Raw genomic sequence first — 11,950 nt, 5'->3', positions numbered from 1 at the left:
TGCTTATTCTGAGTCTTTTCTGACGTGGGTTATTTTTCATCACACATTGGCTGTAACTATCATACTGGGTTTTTAGATACCTTCATTTCCATGTGAAAGTTTGATAGGTTTATCCCTTTTTTCTTAATGCTGACTTAGCCCTGAATCTGTCAATCCGTCTAAGCCACTATTTGCTATCTTTTTATGTGTGACAGATATTTCCTATGGAATGTGCCGGTATTCCTGATAATTTAATATGCCCATTCCCATCCTCTCTTCATGATCCCTACCATTTTATAGCCTTTGGCTACACTTGCAACACATGCCTTCAGTGCCTTTTGTATCAGAGACTCATTCACTTCCGCCAAATTTAATTAATGTTAATTAAGTTGCAAGAGCCATCATACAGCTAATGTTTTCAGCCCTACTGAGCATTTCTTCAAGGTTAGAACAGTGTTTCACAGAATTGGCTTCAAAGTCTTTTTGGAAAATAACATAGGAAGGCAAACGGGAACAACGAAAATAATTTTCAGGTATGTTTTATCTGAGTCCTTTACGCTTTCAAGTCATATTCTTTATGGCAGACCTACCACACTTTATAGTTCCATATAAGCAAAGCTTAGACACCTATAAGAATGTGGCCTTTGCAGCTTAATTGCACAAGAAAAACGATTACTGGGAATTAAAGATTTGTTTGGTAATATTCTCTTCTCTGATACCTATTAAGAAACCATGTGTGTTTTGCAACACAGGCACAATGCTCACAATGTTTGAGAGAGTAACAATCTGCTTTAACTTGTACTATTCCCATAAATACAATACTCTATTTCTAAGAACTATGGTTAATAGTTCTGTATAGCCCCAAAGCCTGCATGCCTTAGTCCAATGCAGTATGATAATTTGTGTACTTTATAGTCTCTAAGCCAGCCTTTCCCAAACGCTGGTGCCTTTCAGCTGTTTTCGACTACAGCTTCTCGCAGCTTCAGCCACAGTGGGACTTGTGCTCCCAAACATCTTGAATGCATCAGGTTGGTTGCACTGGGCAAATCGCTTGCTGCCAAAATTGAGAAAAGGAAACAAGGAGTTGAAACCAACGTTCATCACATAGAACTAAGAATTTCAGTGGGTCGACTCTGAGTAAAAGTTATATGGCTACAGTCCATGCATGACCTTCTAATGCACTTTCAGAGGCCGCACATTGCTTGCTCTGATGCTAAAAACTGAACAGATAACTGACAAAGGTGTTTGTGCTGTTGTCCAAATACAGATGCAGTTGTTTTTAATAAAACCTTTTTTTTTTATTTGGGAGGAGGCAGAGATTCCTCTTTTAAAATAGAACTTTACAAAATTGTTTTGGTGTATAATGAAGTGTAACCTACACAGCTGTGATTGGATTTAAGGACAGGTTAAATACGGATGCCATTGGCAGCTGCTGCAATCTTCTGCTTCTCGTGTCCATCAGAGACTCTCTGTTACATAAAATGGGGCGTCTGGCAGCCTATGTAGTCCAGTCTCCTGGAGCCAGCAGTGTGCCGCGGGCCAGTTCCTCCAAGCTGGAGGTTTGGGTAATGGGGCAAAGGTTTTGTGCCAAGCAGCGAGCACGTTACAGGCTGTGTGACTATAGTCCACTTTCTTTCCCCTTGTTGTTTCATTGTAATCCACTTCTGCATGGGGATTTAGGTCTCTGGAAAACATTCAAAGGCCTCTCTTGAGCAGCGGGGCGAAATCTCATAAAGCTTCAGGAGGATTTGAGTGGTGAAAGATGCTTCTGTTCCCCAGGGCCCAGCTGATTGGCTCATATGCTTCCATAAAGCTGTTGCTCCCGTCAGTAAGACCTAACCTTCATATAAATACCCAGCACACATCTCCGACTGCCGTACTCTGCATTTGGCTCAGGGAAGTCCAAATCCTTTCCTGGGGAGAAAATGGCCAGCCAGTAAGTACCTTCCCTGGGCTTTGCTTTGCATAGAGTTTAAATGTCAACCCAGTAAAGTGTGATAATGTCACTAGATTCTTGCAGCTAGCAAATTTATCAGAAGCAAAGAGTCAGTCTTCACATGCTGCTGCTGCTGCCTATGGGGCATGCATGATATTCAAACAAGAATCCACAAATTCTTGTGGCAGGGCAGTAGTAAACAGTAGTAAAGCTGGGCTCCTGATTCTGTGATTTTTATTGTTAAAGCTTAATCCATTGCAAGCATAGTTCTTCGAATTGTGACCAACATGTGTTGGGAGGGTATTGGAATAGGTGAGAGCAGGATCAGGTGAGACCCTGTGATGTGAGCAGGATCACAGAGTTTCTGGAACATGATGCCTGGCACTTGTGAGGATGAGTAATCTGTGCCTTCAGTCCATGTTCAATGTGATTTGGTCATGGGGAAGCTTGCATTTGGCTGGAGGAATGCTGTGCCGATTCTACTTTCTGGAAATATATTCAGCACTCTCACTTGGCCACAACCTGCTCTACAAAGTGAATATCGCCACATTTCTCTAAAAACACTACCAATTTTATCGGGGGGGGGCCTGGCACAATCATACATTTCATCTCAAGTTACCTTGCCTCCTATTTATGCTGGTCAAAACAATTCTTGTCGATTGTATAGCTCTGTTCTAACCTTCATCCAATAGTTGGAAGGACTTGCTCACCCTTTGTTTTCTTAACACCCTTCAGAGTTGAACATCCAGCAGGTGGATACAAGAAGCTCTTTGAGACCGTGGAGGAACTCTCCTCACCAATAACTGCTAATGTCACAGGTATGTGGATTTCTAATGCTTTCTTTCCAGATTGCCCCAGTGTGCTATTTTCCTTCATGAGCAAACCTTTAGAGGGGGCGGGGTGGAGAGATACAGAGGGAGAGTTGAAGAAACCTTGGGTGTTCTTTGTTGTAATACTAATTTATTTAATTAAAGTCAAATATTGCATTTCCATAGCCTCATGCTGAAAATCCACAAATTGAAATTGTTGACCTAATCATCACAAGCCCTGAAATCCTGCTTCATACCTGGACTAATTAAATGCCATTCAAGTTAACCTGACAATCCTAGAACATCGCAATAGAAATTCAATAATGTAACAAAGCAACAAATCTCTGGACATGCCCTTCTTTCAAACGCCTTCCACGAAACAAAACTTTGCTCTCCCCACTCTCAGGCCTTTGTACAGTGAGGCTTTCTTCAGTGCAGAAGTAGACTTCTAAGTTTGGTAAAGATCTTCTAAACAGAACATCAAATCTTCTTCTTCTTCTTCTTCTTTTTTTTTTTTTTTTGCTGGATAACAAATGTATTTATTTAGCCCTATTCTTGGGGTTCATGTAATGTAAGTGAAATAATAGCTAGAATCTGTAGTACCTTGGAGAAGCTCTGTGATGTTCCTCCCCAGAGACGTTATGGTCCCTGAGGCAGAAAACCCAAATTTGCTATCCCTTCCCAATCATTGCCCAGTCAGAGGGGAAAATATGTTTATCCAAGCAACTGACAATTTGCTGCTTTTTAATAGTTTCCAAAAATCAGCTGCTGCCTTACAATCTGTCTGTGTTGGCTTGGCACAGCGTGAGCGTATGTTGGGTGGGACCAGGCCTCATGCTGTCCTTCACTTGCAGCAGCATCTGGGAAGGCAGCCTGTGGGGCAGAAGATGAGGTGGGAATTACCACCCTCATGTTTTCCAACCTTAGTCTTCTTTTCTCAGCGGCCACCGTTGTCAATTTGATTCTGTGAGGGGTGACCAGCCCTGAGGAGCTAGGCCTCCCCTCAACCCTCACAAATATATTGATACAAAGAATAAGGGAAGACTTGAGACCGCTTAGCCAATAGGCTGCTTAGCAGCCTGATTTCTTAGTCGAACACAGTTGGCATCTCCCATGGGCTCTTTTATCGCTTAAATATGTGACAGCACTTTTTGCTATCATTTCAATAGGCAGGATTCCAGTCTGGCTCAGAGGCAGTTTACTCAGATGCGGGCCAGGTTTATTTGAAGTTGGCTCAGAACCATTTTATCATTTGTTTGATGGCCAAGCACTTCTTCACAAGTTTGACTTCAAGGAGGGGCATGTCACTTATCACAGGAGGTAAGCATCTCCATTTTTACTACTCTGCCTTCCCCACCGATAGCAAGCCCAAGGCCTTTGTCCAAATCAAATTGACTTTTAAAAACATTCTGTTCCAGAGCTAATAATGCATTTTGGCTATATTTTATGTTCTATGAAATGGGGATCGGCGATCTGCCTCACAGGCTTTCTGGACAATAGCATTAAGGATTGCATAACATGGTAAACATTGAAATGTCAGGGGTTAATAAAATCCAGAGTTCGGGCAATAAGGGCGCTTAGGGTTGGCTTACTCTGTCCTGCACATAGCTCCCAGCCTTTTCTAGAACTTGCTCCATGCCTCTTCTACTTCCATCCTTATTCACACATTGCTGGTAACAGCATGGGGACTCCACTCTGGTGGCTACTCCTTTGTCGCTTCTTGACAATGTCTGTAACTTCCATCCATATAGTTGGGGTCGTTTGAGCAGATATATGACATACCTGGAGCATGTGACAGGTGGCATGGGAAGCGCACTCGTCCTAGGTGACCTGAGGGCTCCAACATACCAGACCAAAACCACCTTTCTTCCTTCTCTATAGGTTTATCCGGACCGATGCCTATGTAAGGGCAATGACCGAGAAAAGAGTCGTGATTACAGAATTTGGCACCTATGCTTACCCAGATCCATGCAAGAATATATTTTCCAGGTGACAAAACAAAGGCATATTGCAGGGGATGAAGCCGCGTTCTTTTTTTCCCCACCAGAAGAAATAATCTAGTGTCCTTGTTGGTTCTGTTTGGCAGGTTTTTTTCATACTTCCAAGGTGTGGAGGTCACCGACAATGCCCTGGTGAATGTGTACCCCGTGGGTGAAGATTTTTATGCCTGTACCGAGACAAACTTCATAACAAAAATTAACCCAGAGAATCTGGAAACTATTAAAAAGGTAAAAAAAGAGAGAGAGATACATATGGATAGATGATAGATAGATGATAGATAGATAGATGATAGATAGATAGATGATAGATAGATAGATGATAGATAGATAGATAGATAGATAGATAGATAGATAGATAGAGATGATAGATAGATAGATAGATAGATAGATAGATAGATAGATAGATAGATATAGATAGATAGATAGATAGATAGATAGATAGATAGATAGATAGATAGAGATAGATAGATGATTAGATAGATAGATAGATAGATAGATAGATAGATAGATAGATAGATAGATAGATAGATAGATAGAAGGCAGAGGTTGAGGAGAAATGCAAAAAGGAAAAGGAAAGAATGCTTTTGGTGACGCACAGTCTGCACCTGCAACACAATACCTGATTAGAGAACTGTCTGGCTGTATGTGAGGTCTGTGGCAGAGTTCCTACATGCCAGACCTCTCTCCCCATTAGAATCTAGTCCAGACATTGGAATACTTCAATAAATATTTTGCAAAGTCTGTGCTCTCAGAATGCACTAGTAAATATCATGCAAACACAGACATTTTTAGTATTTATGCCAGAGCCAAATGACATTCCAATGACATTCTTCTGGTTACTACCACTTGTGGGGCATTCATAACTGGATTTATGACATCGTAAAGTGGCCGTGTTAGCTTTATAGATGTCGTGCTTCAGCAAGAGCTATAAAGAGACCAGTAGTTTTACAGAATTTGCTATAAATATATCACGGCTGGTACGAGCAGGCAGACCTTCTTATAGGTGGTACCAGAGGACAGGACAATGCCATCATTAAGAGATTAGAGTCGGGTTGTTTTTCATTGCAAGAGATAGTTTTTGTGCATGAAAAAACTGCATAAATAGTTATGTCTTAGCAGCAGTGTGTTTATCAAAATTAGCTGCAAGGACATGTTGCAATGTCAATGTGAAACATACATTTATGGCAAAATAATATTGCATCATAACTTCATATATTTCCAAGTATGTAGAACATTACAAAGTTCTTGATACAGTGCTGCCTTCAGATGCCTTGTAAAAGTTAGTTGTTTATTTCCTTGACATCTGTTGGGAGGGTGTTCGACAGGGTGGGCGCCACTACCAAGAAGGCCCTCTGCCTGGTTCCCTGCAACCTCACTTCTCGCAGTGAGGAAACAGCCAGAAGGCCCTCGGCACTGGACCTCGGTGTCCAGGCTGAACAATGGGGGTGGAGATGCTCCTTCAGGTATACAGGACCGAGGGCGTTTAGGGCATTAAAGGTCAGCACCAACACTTTGAATTGTGCTCGGAAACGCACTGGAAGCCAATGAAGATCCTTTAGGATCGGTGTTATATGGTCCCACAGCCACTCCGAGTCACCAGTCTAGGTGCCGCATTCTGGCTTAGTTGTAGTTTCCGGGTCACCTTCAAAGGTAGCCCCACGTAGAGGGCATTGCAGTAGTCCAAGCGGGAGATAATCAGAGCATGCACCACTCTAGTGAGACGGTCTGCAGGCAGGTAGAGTCTCAGCCACAAGGTACCAGGTGGAGCTGGTATACAGCTGCCCTGGACACAGAATTGACCTGTGCCTCCATGGACAGCTGTCTAACATGATGACTCCCAGGCTGTGCACCTGGTCCTTCAGGGGCACAATTACCCAATTCAGAACCAGGGAGTCCCTCACACCTGCCCGCCCCGTCCTCCCAAAACAGTACTTCTGTCTTGTCAGGATTCAACCTCAATCTGTTAGCCACCATCCATCTGTCAAGCCCAGATGAATGTATGAACCAACAAGGCATCTTTCTATTATGCTCTCCAGGTGGATATCAGCAAATATGTTTCTGTCAATGGCGTAACAGCACACCCCCACGTTGAGAATGATGGAACTGTTTACAATATGGGCAACTGCTTTGGAAAGAATTTTTCCCTTGCCTACAACGTTGTACGGATACCTCCCCTGCAAGCAGGTTTGTTCACTTCCAAAAAACATCTGCGTACTTAGAATATGACTGCATTTTTCCTTTTCCATTATGAGTAAAATCTATCCGCTACACATAGTGCAATACTTCTCGCTTTTCCTATGATTTCTGTCGCTTTTCCTTCTCTTACACAGTAGCTAAAGTGTCAGAAGCTGTGTGTGTGTGTATTTTGCAAAAAAAAGCATCAAAAGAGGTTTTTGTAATGACAAGCTCATTTTCAGAGAAGCAGTGCTTGTGTTTGAAGACAGAATGATTGAGTTGTACCCTAAGTTAGGTCTGTCCATTAGTTTCAGTGGTTCTACTCCCAAGTATGATTAATGCTGGATACCCTTCGTTTTTTCATATATCGCACCGATTTTCTTATTCTTGTATGGAATTCTCATTCATTGGCTTGTACAAGATCAGCAGATGAATTGTGTCTTATATATATATATATATTCTTTTTAGATAAGAAAGATCCAATGACCAAATGCGAGGTGATTGTTCAGTTTCCTTGCAGTGACAGGTTCAAGCCATCTTATGTGCACAGGTAAATTCCACCCTCTAATATAAGCCAACAATATAAACATTATGACTTCAGCTAATATAAAAGGGCCATATTGTTAGCACCCATCTCTCTCTCAAGAGACAATGGAGTGCACCTCTGGGAGTGAAGTCAAACGATTGAAGCGCCTACTATGACTGCAGAGATTGGTAATGCATAACTGCTGTCTCCTGCATTGTTTTTGCTGCATTAGCAGCACCGAAGAGACCTCTCTGGGGCGGAGCCTGGGCAGTGTGTATGGAAGTCCTGGGCTGCCCAGATGACAAGACCCCCCTCCCAGCTTCACTGATGTGGTCCAAAGGAAAGCAGAGCAATACGTTTGGCAGCAGGAGTTGCCAGGAGGCATACAGGGTGCCATCCAACTGTCTTAGGGACTCAACTCTGGATTTGTGTAGGGTTTACTTCCCTGAACATATCTCACAAGATAATGGAAGTTTAGGATCAGATTTTCCTTCTCTTAAATGGGCTCCCTTCCCAGGTTGACGAGCCCCATCTGCCTCATTTCCCTCTATAGTACATGTAGCATGGAAAGCATTGCTAAAGAGATAATGTGATCAAGTAAAGAGAATAGCATCTTCAAATGTTTGTACTGCCTAACTTACATATTAGGTATTTTCTGGAAGTGCAAATACATGGAGAGGGTTTTTATTCAGGTAGATACTCCTCATTTTGCTGTTCTAAAAGCTTTTAATGATGTCCCTGACCAATATACCATTCATATAATCAATCCAAATTTGAAAGCACACATTTCTAACAACAAATTGTTTGCCCCATATGTCAAAGCCCTTGTCTATTATTGACAGATAAGATTGAATTACGGTAAATTAGCAATTAAAAACGGGAAGAAACAGCATGCAGCTGAATATTGCACACTTTCATGTATGCAAAATGCTGTGTCGCCTGAAATAAAACCCACAACTATATTTCTGAACAGCTTTGGAATGACTCCAAATTACATCGTATTTGTGGAAACACCAGTGAAAATCAACTTGCTCAAGTTTCTTTCTTCCTGGAGTCTTTGGGGTGCCAACTACATGGATTGTTTCGAGTCAAATGAAAAAATGGGGGTAAGTGATGCTGCTCTGCAATTTACATGCCCCAGGGCCTAAAAGTATATTATCTAAGGGCACAAAGCAGTAGATGCTATTTTATGGGTTCGCACAGTTCAAGTGTGATTTATTCTATTTTTTAGGTATGGATGCATGTAGCTGATAGGAAAAAAAAGAAGTACCTCAACATCAAATTCAGGACTTCACCTTTTAACCTTTTCCATCACATCAACACCTATGAAGATCACGGTTTTCTGGTTGTGGATTTATGCACATGGAAGGGGTGGGTATTGACAAGAAGGTTGCTTTCAGGTGATTCTCCAAACCGCAGTTTGGAGGATGAGGAATATTCCCTTTGCTCACATGCTTCCTCCTCCTCTGGTGCATGTGTCTTACCAAGTTTTATTTGTGGTTTAATCAAACCATAGCTTCCTGCAACACTCAAATAATGCAACAAACTATCATTCAGAGGTTTGGAGGGTCACCTGAATACAGCCTGAGCATTGTATAGCACTCAAAAGAGCTCTGAAGAAATCCAAGCAGCATGTGTCAAATACCGAAGGATTTTGTCAGCTTTCTTTTTTAAGAGTGATAGAATATGCATGCTGAATTATATCCTAATACTCGGGAGTAATTTTGCAGAGACAAAGGGATCAGCTAAATAATCGAAGACTTTAAGCCCAAGTCTTACTGATTTTCTGGATCCTGTTTCTAGATCCTTAGGGTTGCGTGCTCAATTCTGCTAGTTTTTTAAAAAATGCCACCTACTTCAATTGTGGCTGGTTGTGCACTATATTTTATTATATGCTGCAGTTACTGTATAATTTTTTTTGTCAAACAAATTTTGTGGGCCAGGACTCTTCAGTAAATTTAATCCATCTCTTGCTTCTAGGGTGTCACAACAAAACCATGTTAGATGTCATTAATTGCTTGCTTTCAACATTGGAATGCTGATACTTTTATCCTCCTACAGGTTTGAGTTCGTTTACAATTACTTATATTTAGCCAATTTACGGGAGAACTGGGAAGAAGTGAAGAAAAATGCCCAGAAAGCTCCTCAACCTGAAGTTCGTCGATACGTCCTTCCCCTAAATATTGAGAAGGTACCTGCAACAGTGAAATAGAGTTCTAGCCTCCCTGGGGAAAGCATTCCACAAGTGGGGGCCACTACAGAAAATGCCTGTTCTCTTGTTTCCACCCTCCTAGCCTCTCATTGTGGCAGAGGCAGTTTTAAGGTGGCATGACCAGTGTGTTTGTGTTTGCATTACCAGCAGTCCTATTTACACAGGGGTTAGGTTCCAAGGCACTGCACGCATCTGTGAAATCATGTATAATTGAAACCCATTGAAAAAGAATGCAAACACCCCATTCTGCCCCCACCCTGTCCCCATTCTGCCCTTTTAGTGATGTTTCAGTGACGTCTTTATGAAGTTTCCTGGTCACTTCCAGGTTCAGCAGAATGCACGTTTACATGGTTGCACACATATTGAACACAAATGGGGAGCTGCCTGTATATGAGAAAGCACTACAGAACAGTGCCTGTTATTGTGTGAATCAAACTTGCTCCCACCTGCAAACTTTTGACCAAAGTTGGTTTTTGTAGCACTGTTAGTACTGTTGGAAAATGGAGCATGTCCTGTAAGAAAGCATAAAAATGTTCCCTCCTCACTACTTTTTTCATTAGCTTCCCTTTTTTATCCTAGGCTGACACTGGCAAAAACTTAATCACATTGCCTAATACAACAGCTACTGCAGTTCTGCACAGTGACGAAACCATCTGGCTGGAGCCAGAAGTTATTTTTTCAGGGCCCCGTCAAGGTAAGATCATCCTCAACCAGAATAACAAAGACAGCCTAGTAAATCTCCTCCTCCCTCCCAATCTATTTTCCTTTTGTGTTGTATCTTTTTTCAGTTGTAAAACCGACAGCAGGAATTGTAGTTTTTTGTTTTTTAAGTGACCTGTAAGCCACCCTCTGAGCATTTTTTGGCCGAAGGGCAGGATAAAAATGTTTTAAATAAATAAATGACTAAAAATGACTAATTCCTGTAAATGTTCTTGTGTTTTGTTTTATAGCTTTTGAGTTTCCACAAATAAACTATGCAAAGTATTCTGGGAAACCGTACACATATGCATATGGACTTGGATTGAATCACTTTGTTCCAGACAGGGTAAGTATTATGTGCTAAGATGGGTGCAAATTAAGATTCCTTAATATGGTCAGGGCTAGCATTGATAGGAATGTGCCAGACAACACAGTTTAGTGCAATTTTAACACTATCTTCAAGAGACTCTTAATATTAACATCAAGCCCAATCAAAAAGTCATCTGGTTTCACTCAAACCTGAAATATATTTAAAGTGATTCTCAGCCCAGCATTTAAAAGGTGTTCATAGTACTAAATATATTCTTTCGCTCTTTATAAACACAGACACATAATCCATCAATACGGACATTAATTTATGAACACTGTATTTCAATATCTAGCCAAATATCTGTCTATTCTTGTGCACTGGGCTAAATCCATTCTTCACAAAATTTCTGTTCTCCTTTTACACCTCATGATAAAACCTTTTACACCTCATTTTAGAAAAAGTCTGTCATCTATTGGGCTAAGATTTAATTTTCAACACAGCTTTGGATATGGTAAAGTGACCATCACTTTGTCATATTTTCATATTTTTGTGATAACATCCCATACCATATTCTAATAGCAAGTGCATTGTGTAAAAATAATGTATGTCTTAATTTGTGATGATTTTGCAATATCTAGAGAGTTAAGTCAGTGTTTGATTAACAACTCTTTATATAAAAGGGAGAAATTAACTTCAGTATCATCCCCCACCCTTATCTCTTTCTAGCTTTGCAAGATGAATATCAAAACAAGAGAGACATGGGTATGGCAAGAACCAGATGCCTATCCCTCTGAACCAATCTTTGTTTCACACCCAGATGCCCTGGAAGAGGATGATGGTAATGTTATTTCTTTATTCAACTCTATGCACATCTTTTCTCCAGTGAGTTAGGAAGGCTTTCTTTGAATGCCAGCTGTCTTACACAATAATTGCAAGAAAATAAACCTTGTACACAAATATTCACTGATAGAATAATGGAAAACTTGTTCAGATTTTGGTTTAATGGTCGTTGCAGTTTTCTTGGATGATATAGTGGAAATTTGTTGAAGTATCTGGTGCTGCTTCAGCTAGGTAACTCCTTTTTATTTTTGGTTCAGGTGTTGTCCTGAGCATTGTCATTAGTCCTGGAAGTGGACCAAAGCCTGGCTACCTTTTGATCTTGAGTGCAAAGGACATGAGTGAAGTCGCCAGGGCAGAAGTGGACATAAACATCCCAGTTACTTTTCATGGACTCTTCAAACGAGCATGATGGTTGCACCTTCATGCACCTTCAACGAGCATAATAGGTTGCACCTATTATTAAA

At 41.1% G+C, this 11,950-nt stretch overlaps 1 protein-coding gene across 1 annotated transcript; it reads left to right on the top strand.

The window, feature by feature from the left end:
* The first annotated feature begins 1,766 nt into the window (after positions 1-1,766).
* On the top strand, positions 1,767-11,903 carry RPE65 (retinoid isomerohydrolase RPE65). The gene is made up of 14 exons (XM_081914056.1): positions 1,767-1,915; positions 2,651-2,733; positions 3,894-4,044; positions 4,606-4,713; positions 4,811-4,952; positions 6,761-6,908; positions 7,368-7,449; positions 8,399-8,531; positions 8,657-8,796; positions 9,487-9,616; positions 10,217-10,331; positions 10,588-10,682; positions 11,373-11,484; positions 11,744-11,903. The coding sequence occupies exons 1-14, from the start codon at positions 1,905-1,907 to the stop codon at positions 11,893-11,895; spliced, it is 1,602 nt and encodes a 533-aa protein (XP_081770182.1). The 5' UTR covers positions 1,767-1,904; the 3' UTR covers positions 11,896-11,903.
* Positions 11,904-11,950: the final 47 nt, after the last annotated feature.

This window comes from Podarcis melisellensis (genome assembly GCF_964234715.1).
Source record: "Podarcis melisellensis genome assembly, chromosome: 6".
Lineage (NCBI taxonomy): Eukaryota > Metazoa > Chordata > Lepidosauria > Squamata > Lacertidae > Podarcis > Podarcis melisellensis.
Note: the sequence above shows the minus strand (reverse complement) of the source record. Positions and strands in the feature narration are given on the sequence as shown.